This window comes from Contarinia nasturtii, unplaced genomic scaffold (assembly GCF_009176525.2).
Source record: "Contarinia nasturtii isolate CC-2019 unplaced genomic scaffold, AAFC_CNas_1.1 Cnas_scaffold_187, whole genome shotgun sequence".
Classification (NCBI taxonomy): domain Eukaryota; kingdom Metazoa; phylum Arthropoda; class Insecta; order Diptera; family Cecidomyiidae; genus Contarinia; species Contarinia nasturtii.
The window spans coordinates 6,604,238-6,627,622 of NW_022197544.1; the positions used below are offsets into that span (position 1 = coordinate 6,604,238).

General features: G+C 32.5%; 5 protein-coding genes across 13 annotated transcripts; 4 read left to right on the top strand and 1 right to left on the bottom strand.

Annotated features, from left to right (window-relative positions):
* Nucleotides 1-7,345: 7,345 nt before the first annotated feature.
* LOC116352606 (transmembrane protein 242) lies at nt 7,346-8,146 on the top strand. The gene is made up of 3 exons (XM_031785330.1): nt 7,346-7,522; nt 7,599-7,837; nt 7,959-8,146. Exons 1-3 carry the CDS (start codon nt 7,450-7,452, stop codon nt 8,088-8,090), a joined length of 444 nt encoding a protein of 147 aa, XP_031641190.1. The 5' UTR covers nt 7,346-7,449; the 3' UTR covers nt 8,091-8,146.
* Nucleotides 8,147-8,338: 192 nt separating this feature from the next.
* On the top strand, nt 8,339-9,006 carry LOC116352401 (39S ribosomal protein L55, mitochondrial). The gene is made up of 2 exons (XM_031784965.1): nt 8,339-8,663; nt 8,737-9,006. The coding sequence occupies exons 1-2, from the start codon at nt 8,469-8,471 to the stop codon at nt 8,878-8,880; spliced, it is 339 nt and encodes a 112-aa protein (XP_031640825.1). The 5' UTR covers nt 8,339-8,468; the 3' UTR covers nt 8,881-9,006.
* A 93-nt stretch (nt 9,007-9,099) lies between these two features.
* Nucleotides 9,100-10,722, top strand: LOC116352400 (scoloptoxin SSD20-like). Of its 3 annotated transcripts, none has more exons than XM_031784962.1 (3): nt 9,100-9,289; nt 9,411-10,233; nt 10,301-10,722. In XM_031784962.1, exons 2-3 carry the CDS (start codon nt 9,922-9,924, stop codon nt 10,565-10,567), a joined length of 579 nt encoding a protein of 192 aa, XP_031640822.1. In that variant the 5' UTR covers nt 9,100-9,289; nt 9,411-9,921; the 3' UTR covers nt 10,568-10,722. The 3 variants fall into 3 exon arrangements, with proteins under 3 accessions (XP_031640822.1, XP_031640824.1, XP_031640821.1); XM_031784964.1 differs by having other exon boundaries at nt 9,996-10,233; XM_031784961.1 differs by having other exon boundaries at nt 9,100-10,233.
* A 1,028-nt stretch (nt 10,723-11,750) lies between these two features.
* Nucleotides 11,751-23,316, bottom strand: LOC116352533 (phosphatidate cytidylyltransferase, photoreceptor-specific). Of its 5 annotated transcripts, none has more exons than XM_031785204.1 (8): nt 23,159-23,316; nt 17,569-17,819; nt 15,080-15,204; nt 14,882-14,978; nt 14,395-14,764; nt 13,879-14,306; nt 13,664-13,801; nt 11,751-13,564 (listed from the first exon to the last, which is right to left on the bottom strand). In XM_031785204.1, exons 2-8 carry the CDS (start codon nt 17,755-17,757, stop codon nt 13,481-13,483), a joined length of 1,431 nt encoding a protein of 476 aa, XP_031641064.1. In that variant the 5' UTR covers nt 17,758-17,819; nt 23,159-23,316; the 3' UTR covers nt 11,751-13,480. The 5 variants fall into 5 exon arrangements, with proteins under 5 accessions (XP_031641064.1, XP_031641063.1, XP_031641065.1 ...); XM_031785203.1 differs by having other exon boundaries at nt 17,569-17,962; XM_031785205.1 differs by having other exon boundaries at nt 23,155-23,316.
* On the top strand, nt 19,777-22,424 carry LOC116352532. 3 transcript variants are annotated; one of them, XM_031785198.1, is made up of 3 exons: nt 19,777-19,961; nt 20,111-20,260; nt 20,336-22,424. In XM_031785198.1, exons 2-3 carry the CDS (start codon nt 20,114-20,116, stop codon nt 21,911-21,913), a joined length of 1,725 nt encoding a protein of 574 aa, XP_031641058.1. In that variant the 5' UTR covers nt 19,777-19,961; nt 20,111-20,113; the 3' UTR covers nt 21,914-22,424. The 3 variants fall into 3 exon arrangements, with proteins under 3 accessions (XP_031641058.1, XP_031641060.1, XP_031641059.1); XM_031785200.1 differs by having other exon boundaries at nt 20,341-22,424; XM_031785199.1 differs by having other exon boundaries at nt 20,114-20,260.
* Nucleotides 23,317-23,385: the final 69 nt, after the last annotated feature.

The following is a 23,385-nucleotide window of genomic DNA, read 5'->3' on the forward strand; positions in this document are numbered from 1 at the left end:
CAACTATGTAATGAACATGAATAACCACGAGAAACATGGCAGAAATGGTTGTTTTTAAACGCATCGAAACAAGTTTTTGCAAAACAAAAATGTCGCATTATCATTAAGAATTATCATTAAATAAATTGTCGCTTCATTTTTGTGATTGCCTCTATATTGGAGTGAAGCAGTTTCATTCAGTTCTTCCTTCCCCTTCGCCCCTCTCTCTCTTTCTCTTTCTGCCATAATTCAAGAATAATGAAGAAGACCGCGAGCATACAAAGGCGAAAATTGCAAAAAAAAGAGCAACTAAGCATTGTTTCGGCAAGAATAAAGAGCGTGCATAAATTAAATATCAAATAATTGTAATAATTTGCTGCTGAGTGCTTGAAGTTGTTGATGTTTTTTTTTTGTCAATTGAAAGTGAGATATGCGTTTACATGTGATCACATCGTGCGTGCATACATACAGAAAACCGACGTAAAAAGAAATTGGTTGAAATGACATCCCAAATTGGATAGAGAATACTTTTGATCATTCGGCACCGAGATGTGTTTTTTTTTAATCGTTGGTCAGCTGCATTTCTGGCATCCATATATGATTTGCTTCGATTGGCCTGTGTTGAATTGCATTTTCCCCGTGTTTTTTGTCCATTATCGATACATGCCAATCAATTAACAAAAAAAATTGATTTCATAACTTGTGAATGATTAAATGGAAAAACAGTCAATTTTTGCCCCGTTTGGCAGCCAGAACAACTGATGCTTTTTCATCTTTGAATTGACGAGAAATAAAAAGAAACTATCAAGTGGATGTACAATTGTACATTAAAACCAACAGAAAAAAAATCACGCACAGAGAGGGAAAGAGAGAGAGAGAGAAATAGCAACAATTCAAATGTAAATAATTTTACGCCATTTCTCTTTACACATCCATTCCGCAGAACGCGTTCGTCTCAAGACGGAAGATTCTCAGCGACTTGCACGAGACCGCTGATATGAAATTGTTTTGCAAGATACAAAGACATTAGAACAATTTATAGCAAGGTTAATGAGTCGCTAAGTCTATTTTTCAAAATAAATTGTAACTGGCGTTTGATGTGTGTGTGTGTGTTTGGTGCATTCATTTGGTCTCTCCATGTCTCGTTCTTTCATTTTCGCTCTGCGTTCAACTCCATTTCTATCTTAATCGTAGCTATTTGTTTTTTTTTTCTACTTTTTTTCAATCGTTTGTATCAGCTCGGGCGAGTGATAATGGTAAATCGACGTGGTTGGGATTGTGCTGAAAAAATGCAGCTAAATTGTGTCAGAAGCAAACCGCTAACCATTTAAATAAAAGTAAATAGATTTTTCATGTCGAGTGACGTTGCGAGCAACAACAGAAATGGCCGCAAGTGTAGTAGCAAATACGGATGATCGGCATAATAAAACAAAGGAAAAATCTTAATCAAATTATAGGTTTTTCTCAATTCAACAAATTGCAGCTGAAACACATTTCATGATCCACCAACTTATAACAAGCGTTGTTGTAGTTTTCATTTGTTCATGCCATTACCTTCCATGTTCGACATTTTTGCTCTGACGACAAAAAAAAAACAGCAACAACACCCATGTGGCTCATACACACACAATAACCGCAACCAAAGTACACATTCGGGCGGTAATTGAGTTTCTAAGAATTCGCGTAGTAACCGCAAATTCTGGCCTTTATTGGCCACACACATGCACAGTGCACATGAGCTCATTGAGCTTTGATGACGACGATGCGGATACGAAAGATCCTTTGCAGCAACCGAGTGTTGTGCTGCATATCATGCTTTTCTTTCTAACTATATCTCGCCCATCACCAATCATCTCAAAATAGACCAAACCAGTACCTGTTAAATGACTCCATTTTTTTTTCGGTGAGCATATTTTTGTTCACAAATTGCTCCCACAGCAATAACAATGGCGAAATAGTAAAAAAAAAAGAAATAAACAAACATCATACGACCAAATACTCGAAGAAGTACTGAAAGAACGTCTGAACTCAAAATAAAGCGGCGCACACAATTTTCTCGTGGAAGTGAATGCAATTTGTTAAAAAAAAAGAACAAAGAAATTAACCGCTCAAAGTATTCTGTTGCCGAGTCTTTCTCTTGATGTGCTTTTTTTCTCCATTTGGCCCCATTGCAGTTGCTCTCAGAGGCTCTTGCATGCGATTGGCTACTGTATTTTCGAATTTTTTTTTATTCCGATGCTACTTCTGCTGTTCATATTTTCGTAAACTTTAGTCATTTTTCTTTTGTTATTATTATATACACAGAGCGGCCTTAAAACATTTACAAGCCAAAAACTTTTACCTTTTCATCGACAATGTCATAACACTCACCGATAATTTCTCACATTTTTCGATGTGCGTCATTTTTGTTGTTGCTGTTGTGTCTTTCTCATCATTCGCAATCTCGTTCTCTCTTTATCTTAGACATTTGAATCTCTCATCATCATATTCTGTGTGCCGAAAATTCTCTTTGCTCCACAAAATCAAAGAACAAACGTTTGACTCACATATACATCATATACACACACCCGCGTTTTGAGAAAGAGAGACAGGGAAAAGAGCTAAAATAAAGTAAAGCATCAACATCAGCAGTAGCTACAAAAAAAAGCGTACACATAAATTTTGTGTATGACAATACAACATTCCAGCTTTGATGTTAAACGCTCTCTTTGTAACTTGTTTCCATCATCTTCTTCAGAAACGGTTTGCCGTTGTTGTTGTTCATTTTGTTCGAGTTTTTCCCTTTGATTATGTTAGCGTTTCGAATAAAAAAAAACTGAGAAAAAAGGGCACACGAAACGAAGAGACTGTCATCGTCGTCGTCGTTGTCAATCCTTTGCGTTTGAAGTTTACATGAACATAAAGGCTTTTGATTTCGTGGTGCAAGTTACAATTATCCTGTGTATATGTGTGTATGTTTTTTTCATCTTCATCTTTTGTTTGTACTGAGAAAATGAGCAATAAAATACCACTGATTTGAAATCATGGGGGGTGAACAATGTAAGGTGTTCGTTCACTACATTCAAAATGAAAATGGATTTAAAGGCATGACGATTATCAAATAGCATAAGATGAAAATGATTCAAATTGCTGTTGGGTCCCATCGAAACCGTAACGGAAAATTGTGCAATTTGCCTGCACAAACGAAACACTTAAAAACAACCAATTCCATTCTTAACTTACACACATATATAGGCAAATGAAATACAAAGTTTTCTTTAGACAAATTCGAAGGGATGGCAATGTTTGGCATGTTCATTGTATTAGTATGAAGTGGTTTTTATTTGTTGTCAATTGTTTTTGAGGCACATTCACCGAAATACCAACTGGCTTACAAGAACATTGACGAGAAGGAAGGCGAAGACGACGTCTGCAACAACAAACCGATTCACATGACAAACAATCTTTGACTCTTTTTTCTCTCTCTCTCTCTCTCTCTCTCTCTCTCTCTCTCTCTCTCTCATCGACCCAATTCACTCGATGAAATTCACATCGAGTGTGGCAACCGTCTTTTCAGCCAAACACTGCGGATACATTTAATCAAATCAAAGTGATTTTCATTACTGTCATTTGCCATGGTATCTCAAGTCTCTTTCGCGTCTTGGAAAATGATATACCATATCAAATCACTTGCAAAGCATTCACTTTTCCTTTTTGACGGCCCAGAATATATAAATAAAAATGAAGAAAATCGATGAAATCAATTCTACATGTTCGGCGGGTTTTCGACGAATACAATTTTTGATGCGAACCCCTTTTTAAATCATTGTAAAAACATTTTTATTGTAAAATAATTGAGTGGACATTTCCACCAAAGTTCACATATTTATTGTAAAACAATGTCGTGTTCTTATGAAATTGGAGAGGAAACATCTTAATCACTTAATTATTATTTTTTGAACATTTCATGGCTTAAATGTTGGTTTTCAAGTCTTGCAATAGATTTAAAAAAAAAACGAGTATTGAAACACTATGGATTTATTAAAAAATTGATAGTAGTATTTTCATAGTACATTCCCCGCTTAAATCCAAAAAAGTTGGGACCCCTGCCAATTGACGGGCATTACAAAATCTTGAATAAAATATAAATAAAACTTCAAATCTATTGTATCGTTTGATCTGGCATTTAAATCATATAGTGCGAAGTTGGTGCATATTAAACGATTATAAAGTTATAAATGTTTGTACAAAAAATCAAAGACAAAAATAATTATTTCGTGATTTTCGAGATGAAATATGCCTAGAAAAATGGCTATGAACTTTAAAACACATTAATGCACTATCGAGAGTTAATGTCATTCGCAATCTAGTTTCAGACGAACCTAAATTTACTTTGTTTAATTGAAAGCAGATCGCACAATATCTAATTAAATTCAGTTCATTTCACACGGATAAAATTTTTAGTATCCGATTTCATTCCGTGATTTTATCGTCATAATCAATGCTCACTAAAACACAGTCTTGATTCTGGGTCAAATTTTCGAAAATTTCTATATTTCAAACAATTTGATTATAAAAAAAACCAACGAACGTTGGAGTTTGAATTTTGAACTTGAGCTATATTTCGGCATAGATTCTGGTCAGAGGTACAAAGGTACAGAAACTAAGCAATTATCCCTCCATTTATATACGTATATATCTCAAGGCTTTTGCAAAATCTTAAATCAAAACGCCCTCCATGGAGAATAAATTTCAGCACATTTTTAAAGTTAAATCTTTGTATCAACAAAACTGAAAAGTATCAAAATGTTTTATTTTCAATGAAAAATTGCAGATTTGCCATCAAAAAGTTATCCGCAAACAATTTCATGTAACTATTACATATTCAGAGAAAATGTACACTCTCTGTTCGAAACACCACCTATTGGAATAGATGGTAACGAGTAAAGTGGACAAAAACCACCGCACCACATATTCCAATGAGTGTGCTTGAAGTGAGTTTAGTACAATATTCGATAGTAAAACTCAATGGAATTGAAATATTTGAAAATGAATCAAGTATTTCATTTGAGTGGAAAGATTTTTGCTTGGATTATTGATTCATAAAATCTTTCTCAATTGGATACTTAGGTTTTGTAATGAATGTTATTGTAAATTTCGGATGTTATCGGCTATTGTTATTGTTTATTGTTCGTTTTCTATAAAACTTGAGAAAAGCACTCTTCTTATTAACGGACGTTTTATTGCTAATATTATATAATATCTTTGAGAAACTCACCATATGCTGTGATGAGAGTGTCTTAGGCATAAAAACAACAGTTTAAATAAAACAAATTTATTTTTGGCTCTCTGTTATTTTATTCATAAAGGATGCAAAGTTGAAACAAATTGTGAATCGTTGACATCGTTTACCGAACGAAAACGTATGTTGCTCAATTTTTCTGCAAGAAATCATATTCTACATATAGATGTTTGATAAATCCAATTGGAATGAAATTCCCATTTTGTAAAAAAAATATTTAATAAAGGTACCTTATATCGTTTTCTTATCATTTTCAACAAATTTTTGATGTGCCACATCCCACTTTTTCACTAGTTCCAAAATGTTTGATACCGGCATTTCAACTGACAAGCGCCATTACCACATAATTTTCGACGAAAATCTTTAGCTGTGAATAGAAAAAATATATCTGTAACAATAAATTCGAGATTCGAAACGGCAAACTTACTATGGTTAATTCGCTGAAATATGGTGAAGGTGGTATATTGGCCATTATGACATCCATTACTGGAAACTGTAGTAAATACATTGCATATGAAAGTCTTGAAAGCGGTTGCCACCAAGGGTGTGACAAAAACCAGTTAATAGGACCACCATAATTATGTGTGCAGGCAAAAATGATAGAACATAAAGCATTTGACCACAGTGTAAGCCATAACTGAAAGAAGACAATTTTGCATCTGGCTGCAGGAATGGGTAGTGCGTTAAAATTACCATCATCATCGTTGCCAAAGAAAGAGCCCAAGCACTCAGATTTAACATCTATTAACATGAGACACATTTTTTAATTTAAAATATATATACATTAGGGTGGCCCAAATCTCAGTATCTGAACGGATTGTTGTTTCCCGACCGGTTTTGTTAATTTTGGTCCAAAACTAGGTAACTGGCATCATTACATTGTTTAAAGGTTGAAAAAACCCCGACCATATCAAAAATACCTTATTTTGCTCGTTTTTTTTTACTTTCAAACGAAAAAAAGTGTATCTGGCATTGAAATTGCTCAAAAAATTATTATTAACCAAAAAATCGCAATTTTTAATCAATTTTTTGCAAAAATTTAATGAAATTTTGATTTTTCATCGGCGGTAACTTATTTTTAAGGCTTGAATCGGATTCAGCGCCCCAATTTACCCTTAAAATGACCCACCATAATGACTGTCAAAATATATAAAAATTTCAGCAAAATTGTCACACATGATCAAAATGTTGCTACGTTTGATGATTTTTAGCTTCAAATTCACTTTAAATAAACGCGATTCCTATTTTTTGTAATGGAATTTTCAAGATATGACAGAAGCATAGCGTTGATCTTTGAGGATCTGATTTCGATCAAAACGTTGCGAATTATACAAAAAAAAATTTTAGGTCAGGGATACCAAGGTACACAAACTAAGCAATTACCAATCTCCTATTGAAATGGATAATTAAGGTATAAAGTGGACAACACGAAGAAAATATTCCAATTATTGTTTCCGATGATCGGATAGAATAGAATCCAATTGACTATAAAGGGAACTCTGTGATTTTGATTGAAAAACTGTTTTCTCTGTCCGTGTTAATTCATTGAATGTGTTGGCCTAATACTGACGTACAACATTCTGCCCGAAACGGAGAATCGATCATTAAAAGAGATTGAGTTACATTTTTCGGATAATTCGAAGGGAATTATTCAACGAAAAATTTCTGAATACGATAACTCTAAAGATGCAAATACCACCGAAATTAAAAGGGATGATGTCGAAAATAAGGGTGTTGGAAATTAAAAATAAATCTCATCGAAATGCATTCGGCTACAACATACTATACGTACAACAAGAGCAACCGTGTTGTTCTTTATGATTATCTATAATATTGTTAAAATTAGACATTTTTCAAATAAAAACTTCGTACTTGGTAAAGAGTTTGTGAAAATAATTGTCTTTTTTCAAATATCACGAAAATCATCACCTTTATTTTAAGACTCTTTAACGCCATCTATTGATATCGATCAATAACGAATAGAATTGAAGCAAACCACTAAAATGCTGACTTTTTTTTGTACACAATTTTATATGAATCGTAGTGTTGAATCAATGTGACAATTCTTGTCAAATTACTTACATAAATTCACCATGTGTAAAATAATCGAATGAAACCAAAAAAAGAAGAACAAAACAATGGAATCGAGAAGATGTAAATAGAATGTTCAAAATTGAATTAAGACAATAATGGAAGCAGTTAGAGAAATAGAAACAAAAACCCGTCCCAGCGATGAGGAGAAACGAAAATATCGTATGAGAGGTGAGTGATACATTCAAAATTCCGGCACAATTTTACTTTTATCCAATATTGAAGTGTATTCATTTGTATTTATCAGCTGCGGCATTTTTGGCAACCGTATCTGGAATGGCAGCTTTTGCTGGTTTTGGTCGGACATTAACAAATGCTCGAAAACAGGATCAAAAACTGTATGAACAAGCCACAGTTGAAACGGTAAATCTAATCGAAGCCGGTACAAAATTGGCGACAAAAGCTCTTGCCTGGGGTACGTTTTATGCTGTACTTGGCACAGGAACATTTTTCTATGGAGTTTGGAAATTATCGGGTGCTAAAAATGTAATTTTAACAACTTGCACGACATTTTCAATTGTGTGCGCTCATTTCACACTCAAACATTTATATGTTCTACGGTTTTAATTTGATTTCAACAATAATTCACGACTTCTTTTTTTTTTAGATGGATGAATTTCGACATAAAATGGGCGGAATATTGCCAAAAATTAGTAAAGATTCTCAATCGGGCCGTACAGAATTCGATGGACTCAATGATTTAATGGAATATGTATCGTCGCATAAAAAACCTGAATGAATAACATAATTTAAATGACTGAAGAGTAGGGAGCGAAAAAAAAGAAAAAAAAACTAGAGAAAAAAATGAATAAATTCTAAGATAAAAAGAATGTATATAAAAAATGTGTCATTTCTTTAAAATTTTGAATGAGAGTTCGAATTCACTTCAAAATAAAATCCATTCAAGTCAAATACAACAACATTATTGATTGACAGCGGCAACACTACCGATTATATAATATGGCAATTCCTTCTTTGTACCGAAACTGTCAGTAACGCATGCTTTTCTGTCATAAGTTTCATAGGCCTCGGTTGTGATAGATTCAAAACAAGAACATCTTAATTCTCGACGAATCAAATTATTTGTTCAACAAATTATTCGTGTGTGTGGCATAGAATGCAGTTTTCGAAGCTATCAATTCTAACAAATTTACCATGTAAATATCAGCACATAAGAAATGTGTCATCGGCAACAGCTAGTATAACAAAAACCCATCGGATTTTCTATTGCCGGCATTATCCAACAACGCTGGTAAATCCAGACGGTTCAACACTTACCATTCGGTATCATGAACCACGGAAAATAATTCATGTAAGTTTCATCAAACAGTTCAATCGAAATTATGTCAATACCAATTGCTGATAATAATTGTCTTTTCATACAGTTACCACTTGATTTGACCCTTTTAACGGAGGAAGAACGAAAACTTCGACTGGAACGTCGTAAGCCGAGTGTTGTTCTCAAAGTGGAAGATGATTTGGATGACAACTTTAGCGCTAAGAAATATTTGCGTTACATTAAAAAATAGAATACAAACGGTAGTACAAATTGAATGTTCCGTTGGACTAGACGAAAACGAAAAGAATCGTTGCATTTATCTTACGTTGAAAATGCAGATTTAAGTCTAATAAATAGAGTTTGTTAAAAAAATCAATCGAATTTTCTTTATGGACTGTAGACACACTATGCCAAATTTATAATAACGAACACAATGCCAAATTTGAGTGAAATTAGTTGCTTGTATCGATTTGCTCACTTATTTAATTCTGTATTTTTTGAGTATATTTTACATAAAATGACATAAAGGTTTAAAATTTTACTTAGCTTCAAACATATTTGTTTATACGAAAAGCGCCAAAGACATTTGAAGTGTTGTGGAACAAGATAGCAAATGAATACAACTAACTATATAAATCGCGGTCAGACTCAGCATAAAAGTGAGTATGAGATGTATCTTTTCGGCCAAACGAAGAATTATGAAATGCATTTCATCTTCTTATTCTACATATAATTGTATTAATCGCTTGAATACTTGTATGAGTTAAAATATGTTTTCAGCTGATTCAAATTTGGCGCAGACATTGATACCTAATGAAAGACAAAGGACAACCAGTTGTTAAATGGTATTAGCGCAAATTTGATACAAAAAAATTTAATTGATTAAATTTGGTTAACATTTCATTGAAAGCTCATCACAAATACTACTAAAACAGTCTACAGTTCAACGTTGTTCTAGCATTATGTTATATATTGTTAGTAACACAAAGAACACATCTGAATAATTCAACGCTTTAGCCGGTCAATGTCAGAACGTTATTAGAGCATATTTGAGTGATTTGTGACTGGATGTGTGAGTGTTGTAAATAAGCACCTTTGAGATAATGCGCTGAATATTTGGCTTTGGTTAATAAATAATTATCTATATTAAAAATTCGATAATAGTAATTTTTTGATAAGAAAACACATAGAGAAATTGTTTTGGTATCTTTCGTTCATTGACTCAATAAAATAGCTTTACAATCAGACATGGATCTGGTCAGTAAATGAAGGGGGGATATCCTGCAGTCGAATGAATATTTCTATTTTGTTATTGAAAGTTAGTCTTTCAATGATTATTCGATTATCTCTTGAACGGAATTTCAGATTTGGATGTAACATTATTTCTCGAACGGGAATCATTCTAAATAATGGAATGAGCGAATTTGGAGGGCCTGGTCTAGAAAATAGATATGGCCTCTTGCCGTCACCAGCCAATTTTATTCGACCACAAAAGATGCCACTGTCTTCCATGTGTCCAACAATTGTTCTGGATGAAAATCGAAATGTTGAAATGGCCATTGGTGCTGCTGGCGGTTTTAAGATAACATCTTCAGTTGCATACGTACGATTCTGTTACTGGTTTTTGCATTTTTGAATGAAAGCTAATTTATTTTTGTAAATAATTTTAGGTGCTTTTACGGTATTTATATTTCAAAGAATCTATCGTGACCGCAGTACATGCACCACGACTCCATCACCAACTTGTACCAATGCAATTGGAATATGAACAAGGGTTTCCAGACAATATTATTGATGGATTACGTGAAATCGGTCATGAAATGGTTCGAGCACCTTCGGACGAAATATTTTCATCAGTAACTGCCATTGGACGTGAGGGGAAAAAATTTGTACCCGTATACGATCATCGACGAATGGGCAGCACAGAAGTATTTTAAATAGGCATTTTTATAGACTCCCCGATTGAAGGTTGATCTAATGTATGGTTGTGATGAAGTGCACAAAAAAATAAACATTTTGCGCGCAAATGTATAAATTATGCAATGAACAAAGTAAAAATTGATTAAATTGAAAATGACAAAACTGCTACAATCTTCCCTACAAACAATAAAATTAAAAACACAAAATTCGATTTACGCAAAAATAAAGAATGCTTTTATTGAAACTTCATTTAATTTTTCTTTATTGAATCATTCGTAATGTCTAATACACTTTTTATTATTCATTTGTTGTTTAATTAGTCATGAATGGGACATTATTTCAATGTTTGCATTTAATGTTCAGAATATTGTTTTATTTCATTTAAATTCAACAATGCATAACATATAATATTAATAATAATAAATGTAAAATAATTAATCATTCCAAATTGTTTTAAATGTTGCATGTAATAATTTGTTCCGAGTTTTGACTTAAATAAAAGTTTGCTTGAATTGGTCACTCTCACACACACAATCAAGTGAAAATGAACCGAATATCTATTACATATTATAGTGTTGATGATTACATAATCATTTGTACTGATACTTGAAGATGAAAGAAAAATCGAAATTCGTCTGACTCGAACAATTCAAAATGTTATGAGGGTAATATGTCTAACACAGTTAAATAAATAAACTGACCCACGCTGCGTGTTCGATAATTTAATTTAAAACAAAATAAAAAATGACTCCGATTCAACAAAAAAAAAAAAATGAATTGCCCAAAATATATTTAAATATTTTGCTTTCTTAGTTCCTATAAATTAACTGAACCTAACCGAGAAAAAAAAAAACAAATTAAAATAAAAAAAATATACCTAAAACCCATGTTTTTGGCTGTACGATCAGTAAAGATCTCACTATGGAATGAACAAATCAAGTGGTCCACCGATTCCATCAAAACCACATAAAATCATTAGTAAGAATCGAATCAATCGATCTAGCACGGTCTTGATCAATTAGTTGGACACACAATTTTATAAACTATCCAGGGGTCTTGCTATTCTTAATTAGTTTGGATTTTTCTCACATTCACCCCTTCGTCTTTTCTCACTTGTTATTCGATCCATTTTTTTCTTTTATCAAATTGTTCTCCAACAAAAATTCATAATTAAAAAAAAAAATACAAAACAAAAACAAGTTTCCTATCTTAAACTGAATATATTTATAACTTTGATGTTTTGCTAGCGGTAACCTTTTTGTGTTATGCATACGTATTTCTCACTCACGAATATGTTGGCATTGCATACATACGTATATTAAATGTTATAAACTAAAAATTAACTAATACAAGTGAAATAGATGAGAATATTTGCGGTGACTTGTCGAGTCCAATTTGTCATAGGTGTTGACGGAAAAATGTTTTCGTAGGGAGAAATGCATATGAGTCCGCGAAAGATGAAAAAACCCTAGAAAATCCCAATGAAAATATTGAGGGTTCCCCCAAAAATATTCAGGGGGAGAATGATCCGGACCCCAGGAACCCTTGTCAACACCTATGCTTATTTGTCCGATTTAAAAAAAGAACAAAAACAAATTAAAATTATTTGCTGGTTGATTTTTTTTTTCAGTGGTATTTTTTTCGAGTGATTTTGCGTGTTATTTTAGACGCCAAACAATTTCTCATTGCAGTTTTGGCATCGTTCTCAGTCGAAAAAGTGAGTGTGTGTGTGTGTTTTTTTTTAATTACAGAAGATTGATAAAAAAATATATAGAAAAAAAGTTCGTATAAAAAGGTCCCTAAATGTTGACATCAATTTTCAATGATTTTGGCTGGATTACGTTTCTTTTGATCGATTTGGTCTAGCAAGATTCTTCTGAACCAATAAAAACGTTTTAAATGCAAGAACTAATGAAATATGCTAAGTTTTTGTTTTAAATATTGGCGTTTTAAGATATGACAAATATTTATATGCATTTTTTCAAGAGTATTTCTCAAGTGAGCCAACATTTTAATTCAGTTCCCATTTGTGTGTGTTCTTCTTGGGCCAACATTTTTTTTTTGATAATCATCGGCGTTGCTATCAACATTTTCTACAACTATTTGCTCAGGGTTTTTCACCTAACATAACATTCATAACATATTTATTTTGAATTCGTTTAGAGCAAAGATTTCCACTTTATACTCTTTTTTATTATAATATCATATACATGATATCTGATCCATTGTTTTTTTTTTGCTGTGTTTTGAGTTTGATTAAATTTATTTTAGATACATATCTTTTTGTGTTGTTACATATAAATATGTTTTCTCTATATTTTCCATTCATTTAATAAATATTAGAGATATAACATTAGTTCGGTTTGCAAATGACTAGAAATGTGTGTGTATTTATGTATGGATTGTTTTAATTAAAAATATTCTTATCCACTCGATTCAGATTGACTCTGAACCCATCTTATTTTCTCAATCGAGATAATAGTAAATCTCGTCAAGTTTGATGCTTGTTGATGCTTGGTTTTTTTTTTGTTGTTTTTTTTCTCTGTCTCAAAATATGTTCTTGTTCACAATAATGTTCTATGCGGATTGAGGATGTTGTGTGTTTTTTTACACAGTCTACACATCAATATATAATTTACTCATAACATTTATGTAATGACCATATATAACTTGTGAATAGAGGCATATTTATAAATAATATATCTATCCAATATTGAATTTTTCTTTGCTTCCCTACACAAGTTTTTTTTTTCGATTTTTTCTACCACATTTTGTCCATTTCATTAAAAAATAAACACCATATAAGGTACGAATAAATTCAATACACAGATTTTGCTAGGGGACACCGTCAACTTGCACGTCGACCATGAATCATCAGTTGTTAGACTTTTTCTGTTGGAGCTTAGGTACATAGAGTGTTATAAATTAATTTAATCTAAGATGCTTCGATTATGAAGAGAATCACGAAGTGAATTATAGAGTTGAAGTTGTTGTTCGGGCTTCAAATTGTAGATCTAAATGTAAAGAAAAAAAAGTGTCGTTAGTTTGAAAGTATCTGTATCATTCGAAACATGTGACCTATAATGTTTAGTAGTAATAATCGGTTAACTAACTACCTGTTGAAGAAGTTTGGCTGGTGATGCGGTGCGTATGAAGCTGGAAATATAGACATTGACAAAGGTTGCCATTAAAAATTGGCAATCGAATCGATCCATAATTCCTCCATGGCCTGGGATCATATCGCCAAAATCCTGTACAAACGAAATGACATAAATGTGTATAAAATTTTGTGCATTGATCAAAATGAAAGACTATCATGTTAAATTACTTTGATTTTGAAAGCTCGTTTGAACCCGGAAGCAAAGAAACCACCAAATGGCCCGATCACTGAGCTGAATACGCTCATTGACAATGAATGCAATAGGAATGGATACATGGTGATTGTTTTGTTGATTTTAACAAGTGAAAGTGTGTACTCTTGTGGTCTGAATAGATAGCTTGGTTCGCATTCCATGCCCATGCGGCCAGCCGCTTCGTTATATTCGATGGGACAAATAAAAAATTGATACTGACACAACAGATAGGAGAAAACAACGCCAAATATGACAGTTGCAAAACCACCACCAATGAATCCTTCCCATGTTTTCTTTGGGCTGAGCTTAATCAATGGCGTACGACCGAAGAAAAATCCAAACAAATACGCCATCACATCGTTGCATACAATCATCGATACCGGTACAATGAACCAAATCAAACCTAAAATGAAATATTGCAAAAAATAAATGAATAAATTATAGAAATTGTTGCACGAATTGTAAATCGAAAGAAAATGGACACCAATTACCTTCAAATATGTTTTGAATGATTAAATAGCTTTGTGTCACGACAATCAGCAGTGCGACATGTGTCCAAGCAAACAAACTGAACTGTTTCATATAGTATTTTTTGACTAGCGATAACACAAACCATACAAAACCAATGCAATACAATGTAAACGACAAGAATCGATGGTAGGTAACCAGGAAGCGAAGATACTCAACACGATTTATCACCACACCATAGTAGTCGACTAAATTTTCACCATAGAAAAAGTAATTGGACGTCAACAAGAAATACCATGACAAACTGCGGAACCATGGCAATCCATGAATGCGATACACTTGATATCCAATCGAAATGATCTCTTCAAAACATTTTACTTGCACCAAAAGCGTCTGCAAAAAATCGATTCAAAAGGAAGAGAGAAAAAAACAGAGCCGATGCGTGAAAGTGACACGATTTTGTGTGGGAGACGTGTGGCTTTGGTTGGGAATTTTTTTTATTATCATTACCGTTATCATGAGTGCCAATGGACCTCCATAGATGATGAGACAGAATCCCATTATCATAATAAACGTGAATATGCCTCGGATTATGTAATTTTTCCATCTGCCGAGAGAAAGAGAGAGAGAGGGGGGGAGGAGATTATGAGAATTGTTAACTTCATATATATATATTTTGTAAATTGATTATCTGTATGCATTTCTTACTTATCTGGCAAGCCTTTCAATGCTTCTTCCAGCACTTCTGGCGTTTTATCCGTTCCTTGTGGCAATTTTTTCGCCAATTTTTCCACATATTTTTCATCCGGTAATCGCTCTTCTTCAGAGTCAACCTGAAAATATTACGAGAGATAAAAAATTAAAACCAAAAATCAATCGTCATTGCTTAAAAATCTATTTTCGGTTTGTGGGCTATAAATAGCATCAAAGAAATTTCTAATTAAATCGAATGAATATGATATCTTCAATACGGAAACTAAAATTCTCTTCGTTACAATTCGCAATTCAATTAGACGCACAGCAACCACCAGCCATAAATTATGCTCATAAAAAATGATTGGCAAACGTGTTGTTTACATTGACGATAGAATTATTTTGCGATAGAAAATGACTTTTCAAACGTTGATCCTATTAAATGGAAACATTCTAACTGCCGTTGTATTATTGAGTCATTTACACCAAATTAATTCCAGCTCGCGATGAATAAAGTATTTGAAATAAGATTTGGCGTCAATCGATGAACACTACTGCAGTAATTATCTATGCATACTGTTTGTTTTTTCTCTCTCTCACCATGAGTCGACAAAGAAAACAAATATAGTATTTTTGTGGTGTATGTTGTGACGCAGATCGGTCTGAAGTAAATATAGAATTTCCAAGTGAGAATTAGGAATTGTTTGCCAATTTTGTTTTCTCTATCCGCCCCGCATATTAGACACCAGATATAGATATAGACTATTCGATTGTACGGTATATGATATTTACACATTTTTCCACTGTCATCAAATGCACCTTTTTGCGACAATGAAACCTTACAAATTGAATTTGACATTGTGCATTTCAATATTGGTTAACTATAATCATCGGTGATTGAAATTGCAACTGTTTTTTATAGCTCATATTCAATCAAACTCACATAAATTCCGAAATATTACAATTTCGATTTCGTGAAGTTTCACGAGAGTCTATTTTTGAAAGAAAAAAGAATGGAATTTGTGCAACTTTTAAAATATCAATCACACATCATTGTGTGCGTATCGGACAATATGTATACTATCAAGTTGTTGGCATCATAAAAAAATCGTAAGATGCATGAATCACATACATGACTATGAATTCCGCACGTTGTGCCAGACCGAAACGCGGTCAACGATTGTTGCATTCAAAATGTGACGCAATGCTTCTTTTTGGATTCACATTTACCTTCTTTTTTTGGTTCGCTTCTTGTTGCAAATGCTCGATTGAAAAGGGAAAAACGGCGAAGTGAAATGTTATAAAATATACACAAAGTAACATGCTGCGGTTAAAAATATTTTGTGGGTCAAAAAAAAATGTTGTTATGAACTTTTTTTTGTTTTGCCATTTTCTGTAGGTTTTTGTGCATGAATACTTGTAGTTGTTTCTCAAGAATATATCTACCTCAAATTGATTGTAATACAACAAGTTTTCAAAAATGAATGTGAAATCAAAGGTTAATATTTTTAGCAACTAATTGATTTCCCTCCTTTGTTGTCACAAAGAAAGAGAGAAAAAAAAACATCCAAAACTGAATGAAAGGCTTTGTTCGATGCGCATGCAACACAATTATTGACCCTTGAACTGGGCTAAATGAACTCTCTAATCCAATTCAATCAAAGCCTAGTTAATCAATTTGCTCGATAAACAAACAAATAAATAGACAAAAATGCCAAAGCGTCCATTCTGACGGAGTGCACAAGTACCGCACAACTAAATTAATGCAGTCTCCGGTCAATTTTTTGTTTTTGTTTCAGATGTTAGTTTCATGTGTTAAATTGCACTCAAATACTCAATGCAACAATCAATTTAAACCGCCCACTGCACATTTACTTAGTAATGAAATGATGTTTATTTCAAATTTTGTGGAAATTTCCTTGGCTCCGAATTTTTTCGCTTATTTGGAATGGTGTTTGAGCACAAGTTTCACACGATGAGAAACAAACACCGAAGTCTTTGAAACATTGAAAATCAAATGAATGCCAAACATAATTGTCAATAATCATTCACGCTACGTGCTGTTATTCATTAAATGAAAACATAAAATGGAGAGTGAATAGGAGTAAATGAAATATATATAAAAATCCGATTGACCGCCATTGCAGTAAATAAACAATGTTTTCTTTTTAATCGTGCATGTGGTGATAAATGATCATTATACGAAATCGCCAGAGAATCACGCATGGATCGGATGAGAGAATGATATAGCAGTAGTATCGAAATTACTATTGTTCTTTAACCAACAGTTGTATACACAATGATAAAGAGAGAAAAAAAAATCGATCATCAGCGATAATTAGTCTATATCTATTTGAGCGAGACAATATCAATGCATCATGCGAACAGTTAAAACACGTACATAAAAATAGACAGTCCCATTTGGAATCTCAGATGTAGCGAATGACAATATGAAAAAGTATTATAGAAATAGAAAAAAAAACAGGATTTTTGTTTATATTTACATGATCGGATGAATCAGCTGTTGTTAAACCGCTGTTTGGTTTTTTGTGTTGCAGTAACGATGGTTGTTCATCATCACTGCCATTGGCACCATCGCCAATGCATCGTTCCGTATTCGTGGCATTGAAATTATCGTCATCAACCTGCTTTCCACTGTCATCATCTGGTTTTCTACGTCTTAAATCAGCCATTATGTGTATGTGTGATAGATTTGTGTCGTTCAATGCAACTTCGTCAAATGCACTCGATGTTGCTTGGAAAACAAACAATGAATTACTTTGATAACTAAAAACCTGTCCTACTTTGTTGTTGATTTGCTTTTTGTTCAATTGAAAATGTTGTCAACGTTCAAAATAATGTTTCATTGATTTTATGTTGATATCCTTCGGCGTTCGACTGGATGGATAACATTAATTAGCACAAATTAATTGAATTTTACACTCATATATGAATGAATCGCGTGCAATTCAAATGGATAACACAAATTCACTTTTTTTTTTTTTAATAATTCTCATTAGATTGTTATAGATATTTTGTGTGGTAGTGGGTGCGTCAAATAAATAATGTTCTTTGTTTCAGGTTCTTAAGCTCAATACACAATCACTTAATGAGTTCTAAATTTAACTAGTACATTAGATGTGTAATGTCAATGACGGAAAACATCCAGAAAGAAGAAATTGAAACTGTTTCCCCTTTTGCTTTGGCTTCAGAATTTCTCTCTATCTCTCTCTATCTCTCCTGGCAGTTGGTTAGTGGTATGTGTTTTTTGTAAATCGGCTATATTTGTCGCTGTTGCAACTTGACTGATTTTCGGTTGGTTTGTAATTCAATTAGATTGAGGGAATGTGAGGTATATAAGTCGATTTTCTTCGATTGAATGAATTTTCTGCTGGATTTTCAATGTAAACTCACTGTATGGCCAGAATAAACAAACACACTGATAATAATTCCACTAGACCACATCAAAATGTAATATGTCCATACATGTATCACCTTATTTTGCTGTGTACGCATATACAAACAATTATGCACTCGCGCGCTCACAGTGTGTCGAAGCACAGGAAAGCAAAAAAAAATGCTCAACAAATTTGGTTTCTTCGTTGTTTTTTTTTTTCTCTTCTCCAACACAGTGCGCACAGTATGTGTATATTGTGCAACAATAGCTCAAAAAAAGATAATTTTGTTGATTTTTTTCGGTTGTTGTTCTTTTTGCACTTTATAGCGTTCGACAGCTGTGGTCTCGTCCTTTTTGCTATTCTCACGAGATATAAAATTGTTTGTTTGAATTGTGACAATTTTCATAGATGCGATAGTGTCGTCACGAAATCTGGGCGATGCGAGCGAGAGAATGATATCTACCCGTACAATCGCATTTATATTACACGGAACCGTTGTAAGAACAACAAAAAATTTATTATATATACACACAACCTGGGATAAAATACTGTGAGAAAACGATAGAAAAAAAAGCAACAACAACACTAAATGTTTCAATGTATCCACTTAGTGTGAGTGTGTGTGTGTGTGTATTCTTTCTGTTTCGCGTGCGCACGTTCTTTTTCTCTTTATCTGTCTCTTATGCTCACAATTTTCTATTTGAAAATGTAGACACTGTCTTGGAAGTGCTACTCTAGTCTACTAGACAGTCTTGGAAGTGCTTTTCATGGATTTTTTTGCCGATAAATATTCTTTGTTATGATCTCTTTCTCTCTCCTTTTCTCGATCCAATTACGCACACACATATATAGTTATATCGTTTCTATGGCACATAAAATATGTATTAAAATATTATTAAATATGTTGATAATGATTTTTCTGTCATAAAAATACACCAATATAGATTTACACAATATCCGGACAAAATATTCTCATAAATGAATGCACATTTGTTTATAATTCACTTTAGTAGTATGAAAATGCCGATTTCATCCACGTTTCTTAGTATTAGTGCACACACACACACACACACAGTAGTATAGATTTGTATGTTTCAGACCCTTTTCTTAGTATTAGTGTACATGTACACACATACACATACACATACACATACTCTCTCTCTCTCTCTTCTCTTTCTCTAAAACTTCAACGGATCTGCTTGCCATACCAAACCTCATTCATACACACTCTCTCTTTCTTTTTTCGCTCTTTCTACTACCAAACGTCAACGCAATGTTTGAGTGACACTTACACATTCAACCGACTATCGTTTGGTAATAGAGAGAGCAAAAAAGGAAAGAGAGAGTGTGTGTGAATTAGGTTCGGTATGGAATATAGGGAAACAGAGCGAGTGAAATGTATATCGATTTATCGATACTCTGATCTTTGTTCAACACAAGCGATTTGCGTTCACTCTTTTGAAAAAAAAAAAAGTTTACAAACGCAATTATTATTATAGGTATAGGAATTTAAAAGTTTTTTTTTGCAAAAATTTTTTTTTTATAGATATCTAAATATTTGGATAGATTTTCAAATAAAAATTAATTAGTAAATTATCTATCCATTTGTTTTTTGTGTGTAATTATAATTATAAACTTTTATTTAAAGAAGATGGACGCTGATGAATATGAAAATTTCTATAGAGACCAGATAGAGAAATTGAAACATAATTGGAACCAAATTTTTAGTGGTGAAATTCCAGAGAGAACGATTGGGATAACCCCAATTAATATACCGTCTCCCAGACAGCGATATTATGTAAGATAAATACATCAAAATGAATCTTAGTTAGCCGTTTGCGTGCGTAGTTAATATATTGTTATTTTTTTTCAGGTTAGTCCAGAAAATATGAGCAGCTTCTTTCAAAAATACGGAGAAATTGAATCAACAAACATTCGATGTGAAAACAATGTCCTTGTTTGTGGTCTTATTCAATATAAAGATTGCAAAGTTGCTAATTATTTAGTTGAACAAGGTAAAATCTCACTTTATGATATGGAATATGAGATAAAACCAATGAACGAATTTAGAGATGATCAGCACAGAAATGTTAAAATAATTGAACGTATCGGAAAATTATCATTGGTTGAGGTAAAAAAGTTTGGAAAATTGACACAAAATACGCAAAATAATATTTTCACTGTCCTGAATGATGACTGCTTGCACCAAATATTCAAAAAATTTGATCAAATGAGTGATTTTCATTCCATTGCAAATGTTTGCATTAAATTTAATCGAATCTCAAAAGAAGCATTTTCATCCAAATTAAGGCAAACAACTGTATCATTTACAGATTTAATGCATGATAGAAGTGATGTTACATTGTCTGAAATTGATCGATTTTTAACTAATTTTGGTAGCTCGATTTTTTGTGCAAGCACGCTTTGTGGTTCATTTTTGTTTGAAGATATACCGGACATATCAGAAATTTTATTAAAATTAATCTATAAGCACTGCCCAAATCTTATGGAACTCCATGTGTCCGCAGTGAATATCACAAAAAGGACTCTCCTTGACATTTGTCTGCTTCTTTCGCAATTAAAATGCTTACAAATCAATTTAACACCCGAATCAGTTTTTGGTCCATTTAATGATTGTTTGGTTCATTGTACTCAGTTGGAGACTTTGAATATAAATGGCTTTAATCGTATTCAATACACTTTACCTGCGATCACATTTTCAAAGTTGATTAATTTTGAAAAGACTGTTGATGATATATCTTGTGATGAATTTTTAACACATAATCCCCAAATAGAAAGATTAAATATTAATTATTCGCCAAAGTTATGTGAAATAATTTCTAATAAATTGTCAAACATTCAGTCGTTAATTTTGCATGTCGGCGTATATGTGTTTACTGAAATAGATAATATACACTTAAGGCATCTCAAATATCTAGATCTCAATTTATTTCTTAACATAAATGATAATTCAATAAGGAATTTGTATATATTTCCAATGAAAAATATAACACAACTTTGGCTTTATACTCCTGGTATCTTTGATCAAAACCTTTTAATTGAATTAACAAAAAATTTCCATGCCCTCAAAAATTTAACCATCCAATCAATCGACTATGAAAATTTGGAGCCTACAAATCAAATTACAATGGCCGTGCTGAAAGAAATGTTGCAATACGGTAAGCAATTGTCAGAATTAACAATATATTGCTCAGATAACTATATCTTTTATTTTGCGGCAAAAGATTATCACGAAGTATTGGAAATCATTAAGAACCGTGCCAATAACATAAAATTAAACATTAATATTGAATGTAAAATAACAAAAATGGTGTATATGAAATTTAATCCTTCACATTCTATAGAAAGATTCAAATACATTAATTTAAATATGTTCCCAAAGTGGTTGACCATTTCAGTAAACTATAGTTATGATCAGTGGGGTAACTAAGGGCAGCCAAATGTAGAGTCAAATAGAGGATTTGATAAAAATCCATTCAAATGAAATACTATATTGTTTTATTGAAGATTTTATTGTATTCTCTTCATGGATGGCACCATTATGACCAAATAAAACAATTGACATCACGAAAAAATGCAAACGAATAGTGTTGAGATTTTGAAGGAAAAATAGAGACAAGATGAAGAATTGCGTGAAAAATTTTTAATTTTAAGATTCGAGCTCATCGCTTGCACATTTTAACAGTTCTTTAGATTTATACAATTGAAAAAAAGAACAATAATATGAATGTATCTGTTGAATCTGTTTGGATTACCCGAGTGGAACAAAAGGCATTCTGATGCTAGAGCATATGATACAATTTGAAAAAGATACTAATTAAACTCAATGTACAATAATTATACTTTGGTAAGAATAATAAATTGATATCCAATTGTAATGAAATGTTTTGTTCAAATTTCTCAATGAATTAAATAAAAAATTAGGTAATTTTGAAAAAATAGTATAAATAATATGTTTTTTTCTCTATCAATTCAAGAAGAATATATTTTAGATGAATCGGGCAATAAGTAAATGAGATTAATTATGTTTTTCCAATAGTTTATTGTTTATTTTGAGCAATTAATCACATAATTTCAAATCAATAATTAATTTTCAAAGAACTCATGAAAGTTTATATGGATGACAATTCACTTCTTCGAACGTTAAGATTTGTTTTGCTTTTCATACTACTTAAACACGTTGTTTACTTTTGCATTACGCGAACTGAGTGCATGCAACACGCGAATGCACATTATTTTAAAAAGCTTTTGTTTGTTTCGTTTCTATCTCATTCACTCACTGTGTGTGTGTGTGTGTGTGTGTGTATGAATGTGTCTTGTTTGTCTTCTATCACGATTATTTCTTTCTTTTGTACTTCAATTCGATCATAAACAATTCACAAACATTTTCTTTCCACATTGATCGTTACATTTTTTTAATTATTCAAAATGCAATTCCATTGTGATTCAATTAAATTCAATTTTCACGATCATTCTGTTGCTTTTATTTTTGCATTATGCTAATTTCACGCCCCGAAATTCTGAACGAAAATACTACGCTATGCGCTCTTTTTGTTTTGTTGTTCATTCCTTTCCGCTCCAAAGTTCGTTTTGAACACAATATTTGTAGATATATTTTTCTGACTTGAATTGAACAATTGACAATTCAAATGATAAATTTTCATCACTCACTTACTCTTTTTCAACCTCAAACAGCTGTTAAAACAATGGACATTTTATTTGCGACAATATTCAACATTCGAAAGAACAACGAACCGCAAATGATCGATCACACTGCTATGGTTAATGTTTCGATACAACCAATGACCAATCTTGAATACAATGATTGTGTGTTGTTTGAGTATTTCACAATTGTACTCTTTCTCGCTCTAGCACTGGTACGATTCCTGTCAAAATCCATCA

Excerpts from the sequence above, each read along its gene's own strand:
- LOC116352400 (XM_031784961.1), top strand. The coding sequence starts at position 9,922 with ATGAATATTTCTATTTTGTTATTGAAAGTTAGTCTTTCAATGATTATT. Across the intron at positions 10,234-10,300 it reads TAACATCTTCAGTTGCATAC|GTGCTTTTACGGTATTTATA; the intron begins GTACGATTCTGT and ends AAATAATTTTAG.
- LOC116352606 (XM_031785330.1), top strand. The coding sequence starts at position 7,450 with ATGGAAGCAGTTAGAGAAATAGAAACAAAAACCCGTCCCAGCGATGAG. Across the intron at positions 7,523-7,598 it reads ACGAAAATATCGTATGAGAG|CTGCGGCATTTTTGGCAACC; the intron begins GTGAGTGATACA and ends TGTATTTATCAG. Across the intron at positions 7,838-7,958 it reads AATTATCGGGTGCTAAAAAT|ATGGATGAATTTCGACATAA; the intron begins GTAATTTTAACA and ends TTTTTTTTTTAG.
- LOC116352532 (XM_031785198.1), top strand. The coding sequence starts at position 20,114 with ATGGACGCTGATGAATATGAAAATTTCTATAGAGACCAGATAGAGAAA. Across the intron at positions 20,261-20,335 it reads CTCCCAGACAGCGATATTAT|GTTAGTCCAGAAAATATGAG; the intron begins GTAAGATAAATA and ends ATTTTTTTTCAG.
- LOC116352401 (XM_031784965.1), top strand. The coding sequence starts at position 8,469 with ATGCAGTTTTCGAAGCTATCAATTCTAACAAATTTACCATGTAAATAT. Across the intron at positions 8,664-8,736 it reads AACCACGGAAAATAATTCAT|TTACCACTTGATTTGACCCT; the intron begins GTAAGTTTCATC and ends CTTTTCATACAG.
- LOC116352533 (XM_031785204.1), bottom strand. The coding sequence starts at position 17,757 with ATGGCTGATTTAAGACGTAGAAAACCAGATGATGACAGTGGAAAGCAG. Across the intron at positions 14,765-14,881 it reads CATTGGCACTCATGATAACG|ACGCTTTTGGTGCAAGTAAA; the intron begins GTAATGATAATA and ends GATTTTTTGCAG. Across the intron at positions 14,307-14,394 it reads CATTCAAAACATATTTGAAG|GTTTGATTTGGTTCATTGTA; the intron begins GTAATTGGTGTC and ends ATTTCATTTTAG.